Raw genomic sequence first — 26640 nt, 5'->3', positions numbered from 1 at the left:
TTGGCTGTAAATCACACTATGCAATCATCTTTTCAAGATAATGGAGTACACCTGCTAATAACAGCTACAACTACAAACTAGCACAAGATAATAAAATTAAATAAAAATCAACTAGCTAAACAAATAAAACAGACCAAGGTGCCATTACTTACTATCATACACCAACTGTAGCTAAGGCTATCATCAAGCAATGATAATTATTACTGAATGATCTCTGCCAGGTGTATCATAAGTTCCCTGATTTCCCCCACTATAGCTTACATGCTCTTTTCCATTTCCCCCCCCCCCCCCCCCCATTTTTCATTTCCAAACATTTGACATTTCCACTACAACTTTATTACTATTTTTTTTTTTTTTTTATTCAGTCCTGCATCCTTCTTGGACAGAAACTTAGCTTTTATAATAAATGGACTAGAACTCATCCCCAGTGCAAGAAAGCACATTTGCCAATGACAGATGCCAAGGGAGGAATACGAGAACAAAGCCCATAGCCCAAAATCCAACCATTTGCAGCTGTGACTTCCTGAGCCTACCTGGGACCACCCAGCCTGGAGAATACTGAGAAAGGATCTCATCAACATTTTAAAATATCTAAAGGGTGGGAGTCTAGGCTCTTCTTGCTGGTGTCCAGCAACAGGACAAGGGACAATGGGTACAACATGAGAAAAAACTTCTCTGTGAGAGTGACAGAATGCTGAAGCAGGCTGTCCAGAGAGGTTATGAATTCTCCTTAATTCAGAACCTGCTACAATGCTTACAGGTGCAACCTAATCTAGGGTGTTTTCTTCAGCAAGGGAGCTGAACTCCAGAGGTCCCTTACAACCCCAACAATTATGTGCTTTCTCTCTTATTGGAATTTGAGCATTTCACTGGAATAATTTAACTAATTTAGCAGAGAGTGAGATATATTTTATACACTGTGCTTCCCAATTTATGTTTCACATTTCACTGTGAATGTTTCCTTTATATAAAAGAAGCAGTTTACATATCTGAGAGCTATCTCCTCACTATAGCTTGCTATTAACTCATCTCAGTTTTAGTGGACCTTAATGCTCGATGGTTATTTACTTAATTTTTTAAACAATTTTGAAATCCATAAAACATTCCAGTACAAGAATCTAAGAATCAAATATATAGCTAACATATACATCAGATAAATATACCTAATACAAGCACAAAACATTTGTCCATAGACTGCTTATTTCAAACTACAGTTCCTCTAAATTATTCCTTAAGTCTGCATTGCAGATTGAGCATCACGTGATTTAAAAACATAATAAATAAACAAAAATATGTAGTACTGAACAAGGGAGGTGAGCAGAAATAAGTTATTACTGGTAACATTATTGTTTTAAAAACAACTTAATTTGAAATGATCCCGCAAACAAACACAGTAAGACTTCTTAAGGAGCACTATCAGAAGGTCAATTATACAATGGGCTGCATCAAAAGAGGGGTAACCAACAGGGTGAGAGAGGCAGCTTTCTCTCTCTACTCCACCCTCTGTAAAGCCCCATCAGTACTGCATTCAGTTCTAGACCCTCCAGCACAAGAAGCACATGGAGCTGGTCATGCAGGCAACCAGGACCATCAGAGGTCTGGAGCACCTCTCCTACAAGGACTGGCTAAAGCAGTTGGGCTGGTTCAGCCTGGACACAATTTCCTCCTAAAATTTAACAGAAAACTTTAATTCCTGCATGCACATGCAAAGCTGCAAGTCCCAGTTAGGCTCCACTGCTGCACTACTGCACCACTTTTCACATAGAGCTTTTTTTGCAGGAGAAACAGTCATTTCCAAACCATACAGTTCTAAGCCATGCCTTTGAACTCTAATAGAGTGGACTGCAGCCTAGCTTCCCCCTGCTTTTGGCCTCCAGACCCGTGAGCCTGAGCTGCCACTGCAGAGAGTAATGAAAAGACCTCTAACAGCCCTTCTGCAGCCCTTTCAGACGGAAAAGGCCAGCAGGAGCCAGCGGGCACTTCCCCAGCTACAAGGCGGCGGCGTGAGCCGGAAAAGGACGTTGAAACATCCACCCCTGCTATGAAAGCGGCAGCTGCGCAGAGCCAACCCACGTGGACGGCAGCAGCTCAACCCTACTTGGTCCCGCTTTGCTTTTCTGCTCGGCTCTCCCCTCCCGGCCGCGCCGCTCCGCCCCTATCACCGCCCCGGCCGAGCCGCGGGGCGGAGCTGCGGGAAGCGGGGCGGCAGTTGCTCACGCCGTGTGGTCGGTGGGCTGGGAGCAAAGGGCACCTCGGGGGGCCGTCGCCCCGATCCCCCGATCTCGAGTGCGCTGCCTCCCGCTTCTCCCCCCCTCGCTGCTCGGGGCCGGAGCGGCACAGCTCGGCCATTTCGTAGCGCCGCGAGGCATGAAGCTCACCAAAGCCCAGTACGATGAAATAGCCCAGTTCCTGGGCCACGTGCAGCCCACCCGGCAGAGCCTGAGGAAGCTGAAGGAGAAGTTCCCTAGGTAAGTGCTTCCTGTCCCCGGCGCGGTGCGGCGCTGGGCGGGCTGCTCTGCCGGGCGGCGGCCTGCGGCACGCCGAGAGCGAGCTTGGGCCGCGCCGCCAGCTCCAATCGCCTCCTCCAGCCGCTCTGTCCAGTTCCAAGCCTCGCACAGTGCAAAACCACTCGGACACACACACACGTGTCATTCTACGGCAGGGTGCAGCTCGCTAAACTGCTGCTTTCAGATCAGGATACTTCTTGCGCTCTATGACCCCAGGACCTTGACATAAAATAAAGTGTATGCCTTCATCTGCTTTCCCTTCACGTGTAAGCTCTCAGGGCACTTTTCAGGGCTCCAAAGCACCACCTACATCCTAGTACATGACAACCTGTTGCTCAGGGCCTTGCCTCTGCAGGTGACACCAAGGGTGGAATCTGGCCTGGAATACTGCTTTATCAGACCCATGACTTCTCACACCGTGCTGCACCCTCACTTGCTTGTATGTGAGCATCCATGTGCTTCCTCACCTGACAGCCTTCAGGATTGCCAAAGACACTCAAAAAATACTGTAGGCTACTATGGAAGTTCTACATGGCAAATTGGGCTTCATATACTGTTCTTCGTTTGTAAAATTTGCTTACTACCAGTGATCTTAGAGTTGTAAAGGACACATTGCAAGGATTTTTCTTTTCCTCCAGGATTTCGCCTAGGGATATTAGTGCCAAATTGGGTAGGATTGGACAGGAATCCAGAATGAATTCCACTGCAAAAGGAGTGGCATTGTCTTTGAAACACACAAGTAATAATACAGAAAAATGCAGTTTCTTAGGTGCTCTGCTTACCCCGGTGAGAAATGGAGATAAATAAAACAAAAAAGCATTAATGTACTTTGTTTGAACAAGCCCTGCTAGTCCTACCACAAGTGTGGCTGCGGATGCTGTATGAAGCTGTGTGCATCATGCAGTATGTGGTTGAGGAGCCAGTACTAGGCTTTCAAAGTGTCCAATGAAATCTTTTCCTTTTTCAGGGAAGCAATGTAGTTAAAAATCAAGCTGAGGCAATGACCCTGTAGAGAAGAATTGATGATAAAGCAAAGTAGCTGGCTCAGTGAGCGCACATAGTTGCATTGCTGGGAGCCCAGCTCAGCTTGCATAGTACTGCTGCAGCTTGGGAAATATTTAACTGTGGCAGCATATGTCTGTGCTTAGCAGTTGTCTTTCAACTTTAACATTCATGTTTGTGTTAAACATCTTCATTTTTAACAGCAGGATTTGTGCATGATATGAGGATTATCAGAATGGAATTTTGACTGCTAAGCACAATGTATCTCAGCACATATTGGATGCACTTGCTTTGAGCTTCTTGACATATACAACACTGGACTACTAATTCTGCATGCTGTGTTGTGCTTTTCTGAAGAGTAATTTCCTGCTTTGTTTCTCATGTGGTTAACTACTTGCTAGTAATTTGCGTTTTCCTTTCTAACCTGTGTATTTTATTTTGCTTTCTCCTTCTTCTGTGATACTATTTTTCTCAATGAGACCTACTGTCTAAATTATATTACCTGCTGTAGGGCAAGTTGTAGGACATGTAGGGCATTGCAGAAAATGATCTGAGAAGGTTACAATCTCATTTATTTCAGTGCTTGTTTTTTTTAGTCATAGTTAGATTTGCATAAGAATCACCTTATTGTTACCTGTTTAGGAAGGACTTTTAAACTTTAATTTTTTCAAAGATAATTTTAACTTGTCCAGAAAAGTCCAGCTTCTGAGTGTTTGATTCATAGCCAAGCTGATATTCTGTTCTTGAGTAGTTGTTTCCAGGAGGGAAAAAATATATATTTATTATATATTATATATACATACATATATATATACACACACACACACACACACATACTATATACTATATTATATACTATATACTATATATGTACTATACTATATACTATATATATATACTATATACTATACTATATTATTTTATATGTATATATGTATATATGTGTATGTATGTATATATGTATGTATAAACCTATTTTGAATACAGCAGAATGTGTAGTTTCCCTTTGAAAACTTATTCTGAAGTTCTTACAAATAGAACATGATAAATAACTGGATCTGATTCAAATCTTTATGTCATACAATATTTTGCTTCTGTTTTTATTAACCAATTCTAATGGAATTTTACAGTTTTCTTGTTAGAATATTCCTCTGCCTCATGCCAGGATTTCAAAGGGTGTAAGATTTGCTGACTTATGGTACTGTCTTGTCTTATCTTACACAAAGTTTTTCCTCATTTGGTTCTGTTCTGTTTAAGTCACTGAATATCTTACACTGCACTGTGTCTGATTTGGGGATTCCAGGATCTTTCTGACACTGCAAGTTGACTCAGTTGTCTCACATCTTTCAGAGGTGCCCAAAGCCTTACTGTAGAGTTCTCACACTGAGCTGCTGTGAAACATATTTCAGTTCAGCTAGGAGTATTGTATTCTTCCATACCACAATTAGTGCAGTCTGTATTCTCTGCCTTATTTAATTGTAAGTTGTTCAGCAAGCTTAGTGCCTCTAGTCTGACTTCCTTTTCAGTGCCCGAAAAAACTTTTATTGTTGTAAAAGCATTCTTTTTTGAGCCCTTTTGAGTACAAACTGTACTCAATATATATAGGGAGTTTCACGGTGCTGGGATTTCAAAGTATTAGAATTTATAGCAGCTGTCCTGTGTAGATCTTCACTCACTGTCTTTTCATCTTTATATCTAAGTAAAGAAGTAGTGTTCTGTTTGTGCCTCATCTTAAAAGCATCCTTCCCAGTGATAAGGACCAGCTTTTCTGATAGCAGAAAGGTAAGAGAAGCTTTCCAGTAAGCAAAAGAATAATAAAAAAAGTAATACACAGGCTCACAGTGGGTTTGGTCATTTTTTGAGTATGGATATTTGGTATTGTGTGTAATTTCATACTAGGCCTAGGAAGTGCCCCAGTGTGATTTGCTGTTGAACAAAGTTAGCTATTGAACAAAATTAGAAAATATTTTGTTTATTAGTTGCTAAATTTTACCTCTTTTTCTCACTGGTGGTTCATACTCAAAGGCCCTTAAAGAATTTTAAACATATGGAATCAGTGCTATTTCTACCAGCCAAATTTTTTATCATCTGTATCTGCTTATTAAGTTAATATTTTTTCTTCCTTTTTCTTCACTGCCATTGTTGCATCCTTTTGTCTTTTAGAGTTGGTGGTGGATAAGTGTGATTTCCCTCTGCCAGCTAGCTTTATTTATAAGGAAGTATGTTACTATCTTTTTGTGGATAATTTCATTTCTTCCTATATGCCATTGTTTATATTATCAAGCATAATATGGTTTTGTCTATTATGTGTAGCAAAATCTAACACAATTTAACATTTGCTATGTTTTCAAAGCATTTAACCTCAAATGCAAACAGACTGATAATAAAAGATGAGAAAATTATTTTGGCTTATTATTTGAAAAGCAAATTAACAACATACAGACTTTCAGAAATGTGAAATAAAATTTAGCATCATGAAAATATTCCTAAATTTAGGTATCTAAAATTCATAACGTAATATAACTTGACATTATTCCCTTTGGACATACATTCTTTGTATTTGTAGCCTTAGTATCAGGTCTTGATCTGTATCCACTGCACAGATATTACAGATGTCTACTCTTAAGATATTACAGTTTTGCTAAGATGAGCCAAAGAGTAGTATAGGTTTTCTCTTTTCTCTGTTGAAGCCTCTGAGGACTTGAAACTAGTTGGATTTGATGTGTCGCATTAAAAACTGACTATGCTTTAGCTCTACATAGGAAAGAAACTAATTTTCCTCTGTAACAGAAGTCAACATTTAACTCAGAAGAACTTTGTCTCTTCTGTTCTTCTTTATATTAAAAGTAAGGCACACATTTAAAAATATATCTCCTGATAGCACTGAAAGCACTGAGAATGGGGAGTACAGTTTTGATCAAGTTTTGATTTCTCCAGTCTCTATGCACAGCATTTAAAAGGAAAATTCTTACATTGGCATATGTAACTTCTAGACCTTCAGGATTTCTTCCGCAGAGATGGAAAGGAGTTTTTGGAGTGTTGTTTGTATGTTATTATTAACTACAAAGTAGATGACATGAGTAAGAATGTGTCAGCAGTAAGTTTACTTTGAGGAAATACAATGTATTAGAATTTGATACAAAATGATACACATATCATTTCTTTTCCTTACAGGCTTTTCCACCTAAGTTGTTCATTCTAGTAAGCAGCAGAATTATATTAAAGGTTAGTCTTGAAATTTTGCTTGAAATGTGCAGGCAAAACTAAGGTTGTAGTTTCTGAATTCATTAGTACTGATAAGTTTTTTTCTTCTCTCTTAACCTTTTATCCCTGCAGTAGGAGAAGAATTACCATATGGATGTCCAGTCCTTTAAAAAAATAAAATAAGAAGAATCACACAAAAGAGAAAGTGGGGAGAAAGTGAAAGAGAGAGGAGAGAGAAAATAGGAGTGAAGAGAAAAGAAAATGAAAATTGTAAGGAAAAGCAAGAAGAGGCAATGACAAAGAGAGGGGGGAAAAAAAACCTTTTTTATGTCAGAGCTGCAGGGCTTGTCTTGGTGATAATATATGTTACTCTACTGCTTCATGAAGTTTAACTTGGTTGTGCTTTTTGCTACTTTACAAATTATATGGTAGTGATAATCACCAGTAGAGTAGGAATGTATGTCCTGTAACGCTCTTCCAAGTATTTCATTCTAAAATGAGCTGGATGTCATCAGATAGACCAACAGATGTCTACAGATTCAAGGGCTGGATTATGTTGGTTGTTAAGTAAGGATGAAGTAGAAGTTTTAACACTGACCATATGTGCATTTTAATTGACTTGTGGGCTTTAGGGTGCCCTTGTACTCATGTTGCTTATACTATGGACAGCGATGTTAAAATTGGTATTTTTTGATTGTATTTAAGAAATGGTTCTTCACTGTGTCATTCTTCTGAAGTCTGCAGATAAGTCTAGGATAGAGTTTTATGAGCAGAGGAGATTTTGTACATCAGAAATAAAAATATTTTATTCATGTGTTGGTTTTCAGACAATCATATTCTGAGCTATATTACAATAGCACAATAAATCGCTGAATACACTGTCTGCTGAATATGACCTCACCATGAAAAATTTGATGCATTAGAGTAGGAAAGGTTGGAATATATCAACCTTAGCTGACAAGGGACTTTGAATTTTGACCTAACACAGATGACCTTTGTGTGCAATAAAAGTGAGTTTAATCTCCAGGTCAAGGTTGAGGTGAATGGTAGGGCAATGTGGATTGGTTTGTGCTGGATGTGGTTGGATCACACCTAGCAAGTTAGGAAAATCGAGGTCTCTGCACTTTAGAGCAACCAAATACTTACTGACATAAAGTTTTCTCCTATCTGCTGTACCACCTTAGAAAAATGTGCCGTATTTTAAGACAACTAACTTCAGCAGGTGTAGGCTGATTCATTTGAAGTTCAGTGCTTCAGAATAGGAAATGTGAATTGTGTATATCCTGTTCCTATAGATCATTGAATAGGTAAGCTAAATAAAATTTCTCCTCTAGCATGCCAAAGAAAGACTGTCAAGCATATTGTCTTGCTATGAAAAGGGAGAAATCTGGAAGCTTTGTTTCTTTGACAGCTAACCTGTCTTTGGAACATCGGAAGTTTATTCCTAAGTGGCTTATCCTTTAAAAAAAAAACACAATTAAGAGCGCTCTGATCTGTTTCAGTAGGCAAATACAAAGAAAACAAGTCCTTTTGAGCACTCTCTTGCTGTAAAAGGTATTTGATTATAGAAGCTAAGTTACAAAATGTTTTGGAGGTTGTCTAGGTTACATAATGAAGACGTATAGATTATTTAAATAAAGGATTGTAGTGTTTTATAGTAATCACAGACAAAATCTGTACTTTTAACTGGCTGATATTCCAGGAGTGCTTTTTTACTAACGCACAAATGGTACATGCCCTGAATGCTTTACACAGATAAGAGTGTAGTGGTGGTGCTGGAGAAAGGAGGGTGTTCTCTTTAAATCTCTTTAAATCAGGCAGGAAAAAAAAAAAAGTTTGAGGCTAATGGAAAGAACCTCTACTCCTTTAATAGAGCCTGCAAAATATATTCTCCAGGACTGATCAGCTCTGAAGGCTCTGGAGGTTTGATGATTGGAATGGCAGGAAATCACGCTTTCAGGACATAACGAATTGACTAGGCCATCCATCATTTGTTAGCATGCGCTGAAACGCTGGGTTTGTGTGCACAGGTCTGTGATTTAGTAAATACTTGGGAGATGAATAGAGCTTACACACAAGGGAAGATATTGCTGTCCTTCAGCAGCCTTAGACACAGATCCCTGCTGAGAAGGCTGTCTGACAGCAGCTCATCAGTAACTGGCTTGTCACAGTCAGTGATGCCCACCAGCCATCCCCAGTATATTAAATGCATTTTTAATATCTGCTTCAGTAGACTTAATGAAGAAAATTTAGTTTCTATACTCTGATCACTGCTTCCTCAAGTGTTTTAAAGCATTGACTGAAGCACTTCCAAGAAAGAAACCTGGAGAAGATGATTGAAAATGAACATGAAACAGAATGCAAACAGGAGCTTTATTATCCAGTTTCCTCAAAGCAAAACAAAAATGTTTGGGAAAAGTGCTCATCTTAGAAACAATTGACCCTCCTGCAGAGGGACCTTATGCAGCATGCTATACTAGCAATAGAGATGCAGTGCTGAGAAAGGTGTGTACACAGTGATTCTGCTTAGTGTGGCTAGGCTTGCCAAAAGGCATAATTGTATTTCCTAAGCTTTCATATGTCAGGACTCAGATCAGATCATCATTCTGTCAGGTTTTCAGAGTCCTGAGGAGAGGAAGGGCACAAATCAGAGGAATGGAATAGATGATGTTTTCAATAATTTTGCAATCTACCATGGAGTTTTTGGTTTTGACATTTTTGCAAAGGATGTGGTGGATGGAAATCATTGTAGCATTCCACTATATTGTTTAAATTGATGTAGAGAATAAGTAATAAGACATATTGGAGAATGAAACTTCTTCTGTTCTTATAATTTTGCCTGCTCATTTAGAGTTACATAATATCAACATTCTGAATTATAAGGAATTGTTTCTGTAACTTTCTACAAAGTGATAAGATGCTTTGCTACCTGTATCTAGATAAACTTAATGGCTTGAATTGCCTGTGAACTTTCAGGAAAAAATTCCATTTACATAAAGGCAAATATCTTGGTTTTCATTTTTTAATGAGATTCAATGCTTATGATACTTACTTCAAGACAGCAAGACAAACAACTTGATTTTGTTGAAAACATCCATTTGATACATTCACTTCTTGAGCTTTTTTTCCCCCAGGAATCCATTCTGTGTTCACAGAATAGAAAGCAAGTGCTGAATGAGACCTATAAATTTGATTCTTGTATGTGTCAAAACAGTAATGTATTAAATGCATATTATTAGAAAAATTTAAGACGTGTCCTAAACACTTACATTTTTATAACACATGGCAATGTTAAATAATACATCTTCTTGTTAGCATCTGTTTGCTGTCATTGTTGGCAGAACCTATGATTTATTACTTAAATTAATGACTACAACCATTTTGGTTCTGATATATGCCCCTGAGCTTATCATATCACTTAATAAAATAACATATATGCTTTGATGAGAATCATTTTTAATTGTTTACTTCTTTTAAGTTCCTGGTGAATATCTTTGCAACATGAATGTCTCAGAAGGTTGTAGTGTATTTCACACTGAATGAAATAATGATAAGGATTGTTTTCAGTAAAAATATAGATTACAGTAACTAATCCTACTAAAACTGTCTTCTAAGACACATCTAAAGGAGCATTGTTAAGAAAGAAAATAAACCACAAAACAAAACAGCATTAGAAAAGGCTTGGAAAAACACTGCTCTGTTTTCTACAGATCCAGTGATGGTTAAAAGCCTTGTTCGTTTGTTTGACTAATTGTTACCATACAAGCTCCCATTGGCATGCTAAGATTTCATGCTTTATCATTAGTTTTCAGCTTGTATTTCATGGAGTTCTCTTCCCTGGACTTCAAACAAAGAATTCAGAGTAAATGAACTTCTTGTCAGCAGGCTTAAATTTACCAAACAGGAATCTACACTTCTTGAAGGAAACGTCTTCTGGCTTGTAAACTCCTTAGGTTGGAAACCTTGTTTAGTCAGTAACTCAAGCATTTTTATTCATCTTAAATTCTAGTGTTGATAATAGTTTGAATGGGGTAGTAATTTGAATGGGATACGTGATACAGTGCATGCCCTAAGCTACCTCATAACCCAGTGGATAATTACAATCTCCTTGCTTTATGCCAGAGATTTCTTGAACTTGAATCCTCTGCTTTAGCTTTCTCATTTGAGTAGAATTTTCAAGCATTATTGTCCATTGAATCTGGTGTAATGGCTTCGTGTTGCTGAAGTGGACTCTGTTTGGGTGAATATTCTCTATTTGCATATTTGTATCTAGGCCTGGAGGGTATTTGAATGGTTTGGTATTACTGATTCCTAGATAGCTCCAGGCAGCTGAAACACTGGAGAAAAATGTCATAACACAGCTCACATTCTTCGTCCACAGAAAGCAGAATGTTTTCAAATTTTTCTCTGAGAGAGACCTATGTGATACCAAACGTAGTGTTTCTGTAGTATAGCCTGCTAGAAACTGTTTAGAAGGCAACATAAAAACTTTGACTATATAGTCATGTTCTATGATGGAAGAGATTTTTATCTGAATTAACATGAAGAGACTTTTGGAGTTCCTCGTCATTACTGAGGACTCAGATGATAATAATGACACCACATGTCTCTCTTTCCATTTGTGGTCTGCTTGGAGATGGCAGAACTTCCTTTGAATCCCCTGTTGGTACTGGTGGTGTCCAATACTTTTGCATTTCTTCTGTGGAATGCTTGCATATGTTCTGAGGCTAGAACTGGTACAGAGAACAAAAACTAATAGCCAGAGAATGAGCGCAGATTCCTAATGGCAAAACAACAATTGAACACTAGCCATTTCCAGCACTAACATAAATGCATGTTTTCAATCCAACTGGCCTTCCGTTTTCAATACAGGTAAGCAACATGTAAGCTCATTATTTTCAATTCACAAAATATAAAAAGATCAAAAGAAGACATAAATTTCTGTTTCTGACAGAATTTTAAAAAGAAGCCTTGTTTTGAACAGTTGGCAGGTACTCCAAAAAGGCCAAGCAAGTTCAGTTCCAAATACGGTGTTTAATGACCTCATTGCAGTGAGTATTCTGACACAGAAATATGTTTTTCTTTATCCTGTTATTAGAAACAGAAGAGTATAATTATTGACCAAAAAGTCAGACTACGTTTTTATCTCATTTATATTGTATTCCTTTGACATCAGTGGTCTGAGAGAGAAAAAGAAAATGGTTGTTTACAGAATAAATGCATGGTTTCAGTCTGAATTTTTTTTTTTTTCTAACCATGTCTGTCTGTTAGTATTCTCTTGAACTGTACTTTTTTCAAACAAATCCCACTGGCTACTCAATAACTACTGTCCATTAGCTTTCTGCTTATGTTTTTTTATTTTAATTTACTATTTACACATGGACCTCACTAGTGATGGGTGAACATTTTTATGCGTGATTGTTTTTGTGGCTTTGTGGTTTTTGGATAAAAAATGTGTCTGTTTATCTAGTCATATTAGCTTGCAGTTCTAACACTTTCAGTCTCAATAATTTAAAAATACTATTCAAATGTTTCATCTACTTTGAGAAATTAATATATTTACATGACAGTCAGTTGCAGACTAATTCTTAGCATTTTAGTCTCTTCACCAAGGGTAATATATTAAAGGAACTTTGCATTAGTGGATGTATACTGGAATAACCAGAAAAAATCATTAAAATATGCAGTGGAAAGCAACATGCTTAGTTTAATGTACTTCAGAATATTAAATGCAAGTAAAATGGTATATAGACATGGAGTCATCTGTTATATTTTAGTCTCTGAAGCAATAGCTGTGTAAACCTTAACTTAGTAATTTTGCAAGTTCCACTTTATCACGTAGCTGTAAAAGGTAATCAAAATAAATCATAGAAGATGAAGAAATATTTTCTGGGGCTTTCTGTATGCTTTCAGAGGTGGAGCTTGATCCATGAAATCTTGGAAAGCATATTAAATAATACAATATGATGTGCAACGTGTCAGGTCTGATAAATTATTTTGTATAGGACATTTATACAACATATGGTGAGCTGATATGTGAACAGCTTAATGACTAAATTATGTTAATATCTCCTGCTATATTTACTTTTCATTTTTAAAAAATGGTGTTTTCAATTTCTGATTTTACTTTTTTGATCATGGACAGATATAAGAAAGGTGTAGGTCATCTCCGAGAAGCTGTGACAGTGATCCAAGGTTCCTCAGCTGTGCAGTGTACATAACACAGATGTTGGGAGAGTCATCTGTCAGCTATGCCTCTCCTATGGAGTTAGAGTTCTAGGGGGAAAAGAATTCGACACAGTGCTGTCACTGTTACATTTTCACAATGGAAGAGCATGCAAATATTCAACCTCCTGCTTAGCAGTAGTGCCCTGTCTAATGTCTGTGCTGGTTAGAATAAAAAAATAGTGGGTGCATCTAGGGCTCATAGATCTGACAAAGGTCATGCTATGCTGGGCATTTGAATTGGAAATTGTCTGGACTTAGATTTTATAAAGCTCCTACTGTTGTCGGGGAAAATTTCAGCAGGGTTTTGTCCCTAGAGAGGCCTCTTAGGCCCTTTTCTGTCCTATGAATGAATTTAGATGTGAGGGTTTCTCTGCCTTAAAACTGTTAAGTTCATTTTGCATACATCCCCAGAGAGAAAAACTGGCAGATGCTTTTGTCTTGGAAGTGTTTAAAAGAAAACTGCAGAACAGGAACAAGGGAGAGAAGGGGCCCTGTGTGGAGTCCCAGAACATTTTGGAAATGGCCAATATGCAGTTTTCATCAGTACTAAGGCGGGGCACAATATGGTGCCTGTAGCTCACTGGGGAATATGAATGTTGATTAAGCATACTCCCAGGCTTTGAAATCCTGAAAGCAGTGTCAGAATAATGGATGTTGAGCAAATGTCAAGCATTTGTTAATTTCTCTGTTATTTGGAGTTTATCTACCATGATCAATCAAATAAACTAGTGCTTCTCTGTTGTGGCATGTGTCATTGATATGGTGATTAGGGGGCTAGAGAGGCCTTCTGCCTTTTTTTGCCTTTTTTTTTTTTTTTTTTTTTCCTGTTACAGGTAACAGACTACATATGAACAGCCATAACTTCAAGAATTGTTGGTGGTTGGTTTAATTGGAAGTGATACAAAATACTTAACAAAATACTTTATGGTAGTGAAATAAGATAGTACTTCCATATCTGCTTTGCTGAACCTTAAATTCCATTGTTTCTGTTTTCGGCCTCAGTGCTTTGCTTTTGGCGGGGAGGAGAAATTACTTCTAAGTGAAAGTTGATTCAAAGAAACATACTTAAAAGGAGAAGTTTGAAAACAAAAGGTATCCACCCCAAATTAGTTCTGTTCTATAGGTTAGCTTCCTTTTTGCCTCTCAATCTCTTGGTTTCAACATCCTTATTTTTGACTGGGAACCATTCATGTGCCCTTCAGTTAAAAGCGGAGAGGATTACTCACTTTTTTATAAGAACATGCACTCTTTTTTTAGAGTATGTCAGATAAGTTGTTGGTTGTTGACAAACATACAGAAATGTTAATGGTCCAATCCAGAATATTCTTTTCCTCCAACTTCTCAATTGCTCTTGTCTTCTGGTATCCTAGTTGTGCTAATTTGCCATTCTTAGGAGTTGAGTAACGTACAAAGACCTGAGAGTTTAATGTGGAGAACAAATAACAAATTAAAAATAAATAATAAGAAGGAAAAAGTACTCTGGCATTTGCTGTTTTACTGTAACACATTAAGACTTCAAAATAGGAGTGGATAAAGTGGGGATGTAGGGATGTTTTGTTTGGGCCCTTTTTGAAAGCTACCTGGAGAATGTTAGTTGTCAGATTCCACTCACTGACTTTTAAATTCTAGTGAAGTTTACTTACCCTCTTTTTTTTTTTTTTTTTTTTTTCCCCTAGTCTTTTAGTCTTTATGTGATGTGTATTTTTATTATATTTTTGGCAACCCAGAAATTTAAGAATTGTCAATGCCATGTGACTTGATGCATATTGTGGTCATCTTCCATTTATTTTAACACAGAGCAAATGTTTGATGTTGAACTAGTTTTCCTTCTTTGATAGTTTCCACATTATTTATTTATTGAAGCCTCTAAATCCATTTTACTCCATTTTATGAGGCTGGTCAAGCTTTGATGCTTAATGAAGGTGATGCTGTGTGCTGAACCTATTGATTGTTTATATCAGTGATAACTTTGTTTAACTAGGGTATGGAACCAGACTTCCCCAGCCTTTACTGCAACAATGCAGGAAGGAAAGGTTAGTAATTGTGGCCATTTTCAGAACAGTACAAGGAAAACAAAAATTTATATCCTCGAGAAAGCAGGTGAAGAGTAGGGAAACTTCTATTGCTACAAGTAGTAAACAAGGCTAAAGAGTGCTAGTACAGAATAATATGAAATTGTTATCGCCTCATAGCAAACTTTCTCCTGTTGCCTGCCAGTAAGTGTTTGTCACACTTCTAGATAGGAAATTTTAAAAAAGAATTCTGGAAGACCATTTGTAAGAAGGAATGGCTCGATTTCCTTCTTAGTGCATTCTGCCATATCTCCAATGTAAAAATCATTATTCCCTCTACATAAGCTATTCCTTCTAGTAAGCAATACCTGAGAAGTGCAATCAACTTTATGGTAAAGTGTAAGACTTCAATCTTGGAAAGACTGAAGTAGATTTTGTAAATATATGCAGGTATAATACAGTAACATAAAGATATAAGACAAAATAGTACGCTGTCAGCTAGGTAGAGTGACACCAAATATTCTGTGTTTTATTATTATTACAAGTAACTGTTAGATTATAAACTTTAATACACTGTGTAGAGTTTAAGACTGAAAAGTCAAGTGGACTATCTGTAAATGGGTTTATTTCTTGCCTTAAATCAGTATCATTACTCAGACTGGAATTTAAATTGTACTTCTATACAATCCATGCTTGATGTAGGTAAAATTCTTTCAACTGTATCTTGCGTGAGAAACTTCAATAAGATCCTCACTTGTTTAAGGAAGTAACCATTTTTTATTGGTTTACTGGAAGATTTTTTTTACTTTGGGTGTTCAGTTTTACCCTGGAGATAGCTGTGCAACAGTGTGTGTGTTTGACATGTGATGCATGCAAATGCTAAATACAGTAGCAGCATGAGGCAAGTGTCATTAACAGTAATTTATGTAATGAAAGCCACCTGGCTGTCCTTGTAATTAATTGCTTGTAAATAATAAATTTAAATATAATTTATAGTTTTCTAAATTTGATTATATATTTTTAGGAGCAAATTGTTTAAGGGTGTTAGGGGATTTGTTTAGTTTCAAATTGGCACAGATATGCATTTTATATACAGGCTAATTTTTAACAAGATGAACAGTCTAATTAGCTTAAAATTGCCATTTACTAATAAAAATAGTTTTGTATTTGTAGACTTAAAGGAGAATTTTAGAGAATGGCAGGAGAATGAAATTGGAGGGGCATGTACTAAGATTATCCGGGTGATGGTGATAGGCAAACTCTATTTGACTCCTCCTATCAGATTCTTTTGTCAATGAACCCCCTGATGATATGATCAAAGGATACCAAAAAGCTTCTGGTATGCATAAGCTGAAAAGGGTTGAGAGTCATTCAAGTCCTATGTAAAAATATTTTTTTAATATTTGACTAAATTTTGTTTTCAGTTTTAGCTTTGATGTATTTTTAAAGCTTGTATTGTGAATATCCTTTGGATTTGCTTACAGGGGTCTTTGTGTGGTTTTGGCATTTTGGTATGTTTCAAACATGGAACAGTTGTTCTTAATTCTGGAAGGAAAAAACAGTATTCCAGAGAAATTATTATCTACTTGCTTACTAAGATAAGATGAAGTGGTAGTTTCTTTTCAGGTGGAAATAACACTGTTCTATTCCTGTGTTGTCAGAGCTCCATCTTTAACCATAAAATCTACTGCTGTTCATCCACTTTGAAAATGTCCTGTTGTTCTTTTTGACATCCAATTGAAGTAATGGGGAAACAGCAACTTTCTTCGGACTTTACTTGTGACCTTGCAGGGACTGGGTCAGAAATACTTTTACAATTAGAATATTGCTTATTTTAAGCTACTCTTCTATTACTACTGCCAGAAGTTCGTTTTTGTATTGATGAAAGGAGGTGATCGTTGGCTGTGTTGGTAATTTGTGCTAACCTCTGCATTTTAATTTTTTTCACATCTGATACAAATTGTGTGTTGTCTGCAGTTGTTTTAAAATATATAGGCCATTACAACAGACACCAAAAAAATGAGGTGTCTAAAGGAGGAACTGGTGCCCTGTTCTTAAAGGAACTTCTAAGTCTTTCTAAACGAAAAATCATTCAAACAGTATCTAATACTGGCAATTTTCCTCTGTCTGCTGCTAGAACTTATTGGCCAACTAGGTCAGACATTATTAAAGTTCAAGTGGCCCAGTGGGAAAAGTAATGGCCTTATGCTACTATGAATTTTAAATGCTGCCATTTCTATGTATTGCACCATCATCTGTTCTTGCACATCACTAAATTGCATAGAAGTTGTGAGACCAACCAATGTCAAGGTCATAGAAGTGATGACTCTTCTCAAGTAGCCTTCTCAAAGCTTTGTCATAGTTATTCTCATAACCCTGTCTATAGGCAGCAAAGCTATGTGTATATGCCTGCATTTAACCTATTTTATTATTATTGCATAGGGTGAACTTGCAATGCAGGAAGTCTTTTGGCTCAGACTCCTTATTTTCAACTTTTAAACATAACAAAGGTACAAAATCGACTTTGATGCAAAGACACTTTAGTACGTAATTCATATTTACATCTTACTTGAGCAGTTCTACAGTTTAATGAACTGGATGATGCTGAATTTCAAAACTGATTAGTGCTATAGCTCCACATGTGAACTTTAATCTTGTCTTGTTTTTAAATTGGTATCTTTAAGGCTGAAAAGAACATCACCCCTTTCACAGGTACTTCTCTTTATCTAGATGCTTATTGTAATTTTGTAGCTTTAATACATTTGTAATGAGAGTATTTCCCCAACAACACCGTATTGGTTTTCTGGTTTCCAAGGTACTGGAATATTTAGGTACTGGAAAGTTCTAACATTAAAAGATATCTGCTTCACAGAAATAACATTTCACAAACAGACAGGCACATGGCTCTCATACTGGAGAATGTGGAAGGAAAAAGACAATTTCTATCATACCTGAATTCTTGCAAAAACTACAATTCACTGTTGGATGTACTTGCAGGATAAGCTTTGACAGTGCTACTTTGGGATTTCACCCATAATAGCTTCTGAATTTTGGAAATGCAAATCCCCATGCACAGTCTTTTAACCATTATGTTTATCATCTTCATAAGGCGAAACATTCCATTTTGTGAAAGGGTAGCATTGACTCAGAGCTCTCTGTAGTTCATATTTACTCATTTGTGGGTTTTGGTTTTTTTTTTTTTACTGATCACTATTCCTTTATTCCATGGTAAAATATATATGAAAGGTAAAACAGCATTTTTAGTCTTTCTATTTTGGGCAAAAAAATGTGGAGATAAAGTTGAGGGAAAATAATTGCATTTTAAAATGAAATTGTAAAACAAGTGGAATCTTGTACTAGCACCTAACATTTTACATTTCCAAAACTCTCAGAAAGTGAAGTGGAAAGTTTACCTAATCCCTAAGCAATACCATTGGCCTTCCTGACCACAAAGGCACCCTGCTTGCTCATAGTCCCATTTTCCTCCTGGGCACTCAGATCCTTCTCCACATAGCTCCTCTCCAGCAGGTCACCTTCTCATCTGTACTGATGCCTGTAGTTATTCTTCCTCTTATGTAAAGTCTGTACTTGCCTTTGTTGAACCCCATAAGGTTCTTTTCCACTCATCTCAGCTTGTCTGTGTCTTACTGAATGGCAGCACAGCTTGCTGGTGTGTCATCCATTCTTCCCAGCTTCAGTTCATCAGCAAACTTGCTGAGGGTGCATTCTGTCCTTTCATCCAGGTCATTGATGAAGATGTTGAAGAAGATCAGAACATGGCTTATCTTTCACATTGTTGTTGCCATTGATGAAATGTACAACCCTCCACCTCAGTGTGCTCACATCCAATGTTTCATCTCCATAAACGTTCATCAAGCTTCAGTGAATGTCAGCATATACGAAAGTGCATGTCGGCATCCAGAGTTGGATAGTGTCCGAAATCTTGGCAAGATGTGGAGGTATGTTTTGCCTAAAAGAGGAAGGCAAACCATCCCAGTCAAAAACTTTTAGTCCTTACTGGCTGGTTCTTGGCCATAGTTTTACATCAGCTGTAGTTATGAAATACTGATCTGTCTGTGTTAGCTGATTATTTGCAAGTACTTCACACTCACTGCAGGTCTGCAAACAGAACATTTTGGTGTACACTGCAGTGATGGTAGTACAAGCAGGAACATCCAGAGCAGGACCAGAACCATGCCCAGGCAACTTTTGATGATCTCCAAGGAGGAGACTCCACAGCCTCTCTGGGCAGCCTGTACCAGTGTTCAGTCACTCTCACATAGTTTTCTGACATACAGACATAACCTTCAGTGTTTCAGTTTGTGCCCATTTCACTGGGCAGCACTGTGAAGTACCCGTCTCTTTACTTTATACCCTCCCTTCATGTGTTTGTATACATTGATAAGATATCCCCTGAAGTAAGTTACATGGCAGTATCCTGAACTGTCACCATCAGCAGCTGTGATCTGTTTGGGCTGTCTTGCAATGCAGATGATGTGTTCATGACTCTGTTCCCTCTCCGTGTACACTGTACTGGCTTTTTAAGCAGTTTTCAAAACCGTAATGTTTTAGCTTAGTGGCATCTTGCAATAGATGTTCCAGCTATGTTTGAAGGAGCTGCTGCATTTTGCCACACAGCTTTCATTTTGCTGGCTATTTGTGTAACTTTGCCAGTAGCGATAGAATAGTGGCCCAAAAAATAAAAGCAACCACAGAGTGGCAGACAAGTGGTTTTGGTGTTTAACTTGGGCCCTGTGTTAATTAGAAGAAACATGGAAGCAGCCATGTGAAAATATAAATCTACTTCTCTTGTGGAGGACAGTAAGGGTTGAAGTTCTTGGAATGTTTCTGTTGAAATAGTTCTCTCCTACAATCACAATATTTTTGTGCTGCAATCCAGTATATATCAACCTTGCTCAGTTCTTGCCTGATTTTTATTTATTTATTTATTTAGTATTTGTGTTAAGTTCTAAATGATCTGAACAGTTGCAAGCATTGAAGAGGCTTGTCAGACTAAAATGAAAGATGAAATCAAGGAAACCAAGGGAACAAAATAGAATGGATGAGAGTAAAATGGGAGAACAGAGAGCTAATGGAGATAATGGTCTTAAATCTTTTTGATATGTCAGTGAGTATAGTTGGATAATTATGCAGTAAGTACAATAATGTTACCAGGAATAGTTTTAAAATACTAAAATTTATGTAACCAGTTGGAGAGAACTCAAACCCAGAACCCAGGTAAATGTTGTCCTCTTTTGTGTTGTTCTGTCATTTAATTTCTGAGTATTTTCTCTACATTCAGTTCTATTGTTATGACCATGTAAATCTGCCAGATAATAATAGTTACATGGAGAGCCATTAGGGGGCCATATGTATCCAGCTCATTTGTAGCCTGCAGGGTTGTTTATTTTGGTTTGGTTTTTTTCCAAATAAATCAACTTGAAAAACCATAGCTATGTATATGTATATAGCCTGTGTAAGTGTGTGATCTTCTTTCCTTTGTTCAGCTTTTAATGGCCACATCTACATGTTGAAGATTGTCATAATTGGATAATACACCTATTGGGAATGCATTGTGGTGAATATTTCTTGGCCCCTCTGTTGAATGATGTATATTTAAGAATATTCAAAGTCTTGACTGTATTATAACTTATTAAATTAATGGACCACAGAAAAACATACAAATAATAAATAGTTTATATTGTTAGATTTTTTCTAGTTTTAATATTCAGACAATGAATATTCCAGGTGAACACTTATCGTGTCAAAGAAGGCTCAGCTTACTGCTGTCACAGAGATGTGCTGGAAAGACAAGCCCAAACTAGGTGTTGTGGCAAAGATGCCAGAAGCATGAGATACAGATAACTCAAACTGATAAGCTCATTGCATGGCACTGAACATAGTCTATTTTAGTTACTTATTACTCCTAATGGTTCAGCTGGTTTATTTAGAGGTAACTTTATACTGTGCTACATAGACATACCTTCTGTTTCAACGTGAACAAACCATTTAGTCATTCTGTTCTTCAGTTTTATCTTTTCAAAGGGGGCATAAAACTTGCTTATCATAATATCTCTGAGATGTGAATATTGCGAGGAGAAAGGCCATTTAAGTGTTGAGAGAATATTTACATTTAATGTAAATATAATGTAATGCAGGTATTAAATCTCCATGCCAGAAATCTGTCAGAAGAACAAGACTTTAGGCACCGCTGAATATTTGAACTACCTATGTTGTACCTTAGTAGTTAAACTCATGAAAGGGAAAATGTTAATTATTCATAGTGCTTTGCTGTACCATAAAACTCGATTTATTGAGACTATAATTTGTTCAAGTTGCATGTAGTAGGAAAATATATCAGAAGTAATTAATTGTATTCAGGATATGATGAGGTAGATATATCCACAGAGGACAATTCAAAACAGTAGCGGTGTGGTATTGATTGTTTTTGTGGGTTTTTTTTTTGGGGGGGGGGTGGAATAAAAAATCTTGTCCCATTTCTAAATGTTAACAATTCAGAGAGAAAAATTCCCACTTGAGAGGAAAGCTTTCCAGGTTGCTTCATTGCCAGGTGTTTGACATTGAGGGGAGCCTTAGATGAATGAAGCTTATGGCAGCTTTTGGAAATGACCGACTCCAGGGAATCTCTGCTTCCTGCTGTGAAAGTTTCTGTTTTCAAAGCACATCAGTTTCAGTGGGAATGTTCCAGTGGTCCCATATGCTACTTCTGACAGAGAAGGAAGTTTTTAACCTGAATATGAGACAGCTACTGAAGAGTTTCCCTTGCTGCTAACAAAATGAATTTCAATATGTTGCCAATGAACAAGTGGTGTGTTCCCAACTTCTGATGGAATTTAAGTCCATCAATTATTAAAGGAAATTTTGCTTTGTTTTCTTTTGTCTTTTCCCTTTTAACTCCAGTACCTGCTACTGATAGGGCTTTGTGGGTTCTGAGGCTGAAAAAGAATCACCCAAACAATATGCTAGTTTGCTTTGAAACTCTTGCTATATTTTCCTCCCCTCCCTCATATGCTCTCTCCTTGACCTAGCAGCAGGAAGCCTTTGTCTGAGGTGTTCATCTGGAACAACTTTTCCACACTTGTTTTCATGTTCTGTTAGATTACAGGGCAGCAGGCCTACCTTTGAAGCTCCCTTCTCTTTTGTTTCTTTGCAGTGCACTCCAGTAATTAACTTTGTCCTTCTTTTATTTGTTCCAGTCAATCGCAGTCCACTCTGCTGAGCATCTTCTCCCAGGAGTACCAGGTTAGAAGTTTTCTCCTTTGTGAGGGTTGACAGGTGCCTAATTGAATGATGAATGTCCCTTTATTTCTTTGTAATTGAACTGCCAGCTTTCTGATTGGTTTGGAGGATGTTCCCTTTTCCACATCAAGCACCGCCTGAGTCTCAGTGGATGGCTGCCAAGCCTACCCATCCATCTGTCTAATAACATCTAGCCTTTGCTTATTTGGTGGACCTGTAATAAATTATGCTAAACCATTATTATTCTGACAATAATAATTTCCCTGTGTTGCGTGGTTCCATGTGCTAAATGTTTGCTGACTTGCACTGTCAGTGCCGCTTTCCATTGCTGACAGAGATGATGATAAATGACCATTGCCGGAGTGGCAGAAGGCAAGAGAGGCAGAAAATGGAGTCATTTATCATGAGATGACAGGTGTCAGTCAAGTGGCAAGTCTCTGTGGAATTACTTTTTGTAGTTTTTCAAATAAGTTGTTTTTAAGCAATGTTCTTCCTGGTTAAAAATGCCAATTGAATTGTAAAACTAGAGTACACCAGACTTAGATGGAATTGAATTGAGGGAAAATTAATACAAAGATTGAAAGAGAGAACAAGTTTTACTTTGCCCTCTGCAGCCTTCAGTAAACTTATTTAGATTCAATTATTGTGACCTTATTGGCTTTTACATATACGGTACATTGCAGTACACTATGAAGCCATTCATTTCAATTGAACATCATTTCTATATAGAATCCAAAAACATAATTCAGTTTGTATAACAAAGTGTAGCCAAGATATGTGTTTGGACAGTCATGGTTTTTGTGTTTTGATCTGTGACACATATGTAAGACTGTTTTCCTTTTGTTTTTCAAGAAACAAATAAAAAGAACACATGCCAAGCATCATACTGCAGAAGCAGTTGAAACTTACTACCAAAGGTATGACCTCCTCACCCTAGTTAAGAGTATCATCACTAATTTTTATTATAATTATAAGTAAATTAGCTTATTAGCTTATGAAGATCTATAAATATAAATTAACAATTTGAGATGAATGTTACAAAAATGTTCACCTAAATGTGTTTATCACTGTACATACAGAATATTTCAGATATCGGTGACTCTGATCAAGAAGTGTTTAACTTCCTTGGCTTTTAATCCAGATAAGCAAATATAACTTTTTACAGTGCATATGAGAGCATTCACTATATACTGCCTATAGTTTGTAATTATGTAATTTCAGTGTCAAGACTAATATTAATGATAAATTCCTTACAACTAGTGAGCTTATTCTGTTGCAGCTGCTTGTAACTTTTAGAAAAAACAGCTGGTTTACATTGCAGAAGTTACATACTAAATTTCTCTATTGCCAGCTTTAATTTTTAGATCACTCCTGTTTTATCAACGGAAGTGTCAGAAATAGCTTTTAAGGGAGAATGTCATCTTATGATATTCTACAGTTATTTGTGTCTTAAGCTAATAAAATGTTTGCAACATCTTATAGTTTGTCTGTTACTTCTATACACTTTATTTAAAATGTTGCAATGACATAATTGGGGCATAATGATAACTAGTAAAAATGTGCAATTAAAGAATACTTTGCAGACTGACATATCTGAAGAGCTTGCATGGCAAGCAAGTTTATACTTCTGATTATAGATGTCTGATATCCATGCTTAATGTTAGTCTGTATGAACCAGGAAAATAAACAAAAAGCTTCAATTTGTAAACAATTAACTACTCTCTGTGCTTCTGCAGAATCACATGTTTAAACCTGAGCACAACCTGATTATATCAGAAAGTCTAGTGTGAATTGTGCTCTTTGGGGGAACTTGATTTATTTTTTTTTTCTTTTAAGTAGTTATATAATTTTGTAATAATTTGTACTGAATCATATCACACTTCTCTCAGTGTTGATGTTTGTTTAGGAAAAATATTGGTTTGAAATTTTACTGACCAAATATATGAGATACTTCATTTAATTACTTTTAACTAGTATAATTTTAGTGAAGTTCCCTATGTTAATTGTAACTGTAATAATTCTTTTCTTAGAACACATGCAAATAATTTAAACCTTTTTTATGATGATAGTATTACTAATATTACTAGTCCCATTACATTGAACCACTGCAAAGCAGCAGTGCTTTTTGTGCCAGTAAGGTTATAGGTGTGATTAAGTTTGGCTCACATCAGGTTTTGGTTCTGTATTTGGTGTTCTGTCCCTTTCTGTACAGTCTGAAGTGTGATGGCAGTACATAACTAATGCGTTATGTATGAATCTATATGGTAGCTATGCTATTACTATATATTATATATATTGCAAACTATTAACATGGCTGGATAAAATGCACATATTTTAAAATAAGGAATGTTCTGGTCATTAATAAATAAATAAATCACTCATCTCAATCCCATTTTTTATTTATGGTGTAGTGGCTTGTAGTCTACAGGAGCAGACTGCTTGAGTCAGAAGCCAGTTTGAAATGCTACAAGTGTAAACATGACAAAGATGTTGACTACTCTTTTGTAGCATCCATCTTATAACTGTACAGTCTGTGTAGTTCCAAATAGTTCCTGCTATTTGGCTAAGACTGGTATTCAGTTTGGACCAACACAAAGTGAAGTTATAAGAAGGATCAGCAAACTTTTCAGGACAGTGTTGCCATCAGCAATTGAAATCTGTTAGTCCATAATGGAATTGCCAGTAGCACTCCATTGTCAGCTGTAGCTGTGATGCTTGATCATCTGGGTGCATGTTTTAGAACGTAAGTCTCAAGCAAATCTTGGTTAAGTATTTTGGTCTTTAACTGTCTTTTTTTTTTTTTCCCCCCACCATTATAATTTTCAAGTGTTCAGATTTACATGAGACATCATATTTAGTGTTTTTACATAGAATTGAAATAGGTTACAGCAATCAGCTTTTATCAGTTCCTTTACTCATTAAGCCTCAGAATAACTTGCAAACAAAAAGCCATTGTCCTCTGTGAAAAGTTACATATAAAGATGTTAAACCTGTTTCACAGAAAGGTAAAATGATAATAATATCTGTAGTTAATGAGCAGAAGAAGGGCTTCTGATGAATAGATAATAACAGAACTAGAAAGGTTGTGGCCTTCTAATGATTTGTTATATAAATAAAGGTAGGATAAATGAGCAGGTTCAGGTGTTGCTAACTACTGCTCTTTACCAGATAGTTGCAAAGCAGAGTGACTTCCAGTAATATAACTTTATCCCATCAACTCCTGAAAATAGGGTCCTTCATAGATCCTAAGTTCTTTTAATATTTCTTGTAATATTCTTCACAATGTTAAGTTCATTCTTGTACTCTGATTTCACTGAAGTTAGTATTTAGTATTACTATTACCTACTATTACCTCTGTTGATAAAGTCTGTGATCAAACTTCTATTTTTTGTGCAGAGTAACAAACAGAATAAGATGTACAGTGATTTGCACTAAGTAGATGAAGATCAAATAGAATTCAAAATCCTTTCAGTGAATAACAGAGTTTTTTGTTTTGCATCTTTAAATAATAGAGATATCATTTGCTTTTAGGGAATTAAGCTGAAATCTTTTTGAAAGACTGTTGTCTTGATTTGTTGTGTTTTTTTGTTGTTGTTTTTTACCAGTGACTTAAATCAGATTGTTGCATATTGCAAATGAATAGGAAGCAGTGCTGGAAAGTTTGTGATTGTTTAAAACATTTATTAGAATGCTTTTCAAGTATGCTGTACTGGGCTGTACAGGAATTATGTTTCTTTGTCTTGTCTAGGTACCTGAATGGGGTGATGAAAAATGCATCTGCCCCTGTTTTACTGGAGCTGGCCAATGAGGTAGTAATCTTCACTTTTTTCTTTTATTTTCCAAGTGTAGAACCTAACAGGCATATCTATAGTGACTTTAGTGATAAACGTAATTAACCTAAAATAAATGGTTTCCAGGCACATTAGACATTTAAAATTGTTCCCCAGTCTGTTAGTACTTATAACAATTAGACAAAAAGCCTCATTTATGAATAAATCAGTTAATGTAATTAGTCTCCTAACTTCAAGAAGTGTAAGATGAATTTGTATTTTGCTGGAAATTTCAGACAGAGCATAGGCCTTTAAAGCACAACTTTACTAAAAGTTGCTGCATTGATTAAGTGAAGTTGCATCTGTTAACAGCTTTTGAGTAACAAAACTAAGATTTTTCTTTTAATAAAAAGAGTTAAAACAGTTCGTTTTCCTGACTCCTTTTAATTCAGTTCATACAGATTAGAGGATGACTAATGAAAACTGCTTAATAAAAGACAATTAAGCAGAATAAATTCCTCAGTATAGCTGTTTCTTAGAAAAGCTAGTCTGTGAAAAGTTTTGAATCATTGCCATTAAAGTCAGAAAAATTTATCAATACTGGTTGCTAAGTACAATATGAATCCGGAGAATCAAGGTATTAAAATATACTCTCTA

General features: G+C 36.6%; 2 protein-coding genes across 16 annotated transcripts in view; one reads left to right on the top strand and one right to left on the bottom strand.

The window, feature by feature from the left end:
- Positions 1-2172: 2172 nt before the first annotated feature.
- Positions 2173-26640, top strand: part of CDIN1 (CDAN1 interacting nuclease 1) — a 109519-nt gene continuing 85051 nt past the window's right edge. For 13 of the 15 annotated variants that reach the window (XR_014947172.1, XR_014947171.1, XR_014947173.1 and 10 more), the window contains exons 1-4: positions 2173-2468; positions 22171-22216; positions 23066-23130; positions 25962-26022. Coding sequence is in view for 9 of the 15 variants with exons in the window: in XM_085550391.1 (XP_085406517.1) it covers positions 2368-2468; positions 22171-22216; positions 23066-23130; positions 25962-26022 (273 nt within the window). In the remaining 6 variants the exon portion in view is untranslated. The remainder of the gene's footprint in view (positions 2469-22170; positions 22217-23065; positions 23131-25961; positions 26023-26640) is intronic. The other 2 variants (XM_085550394.1, XM_085550392.1) reach the window with 1 other exon arrangement.
- LOC146760743 (uncharacterized) overlaps positions 18143-26640 on the bottom strand; it is a 136825-nt gene continuing 128327 nt past the window's right edge. The window contains exon 5 of the transcript XR_014947175.1: positions 18143-18923. The gene's annotated coding sequence lies outside the window, so the exon portion shown is untranslated. The remainder of the gene's footprint in view (positions 18924-26640) is intronic.

The sequence above is a fragment of the Coturnix japonica genome, chromosome 5 (assembly GCF_054131305.1).
Source record: "Coturnix japonica strain WE chromosome 5, WE-NBRP24, whole genome shotgun sequence".
NCBI classification, from domain to species: Eukaryota; Metazoa; Chordata; class Aves; order Galliformes; family Phasianidae; genus Coturnix; species Coturnix japonica.
Note: the sequence above shows the minus strand (reverse complement) of the source record. Positions and strands in the feature narration are given on the sequence as shown.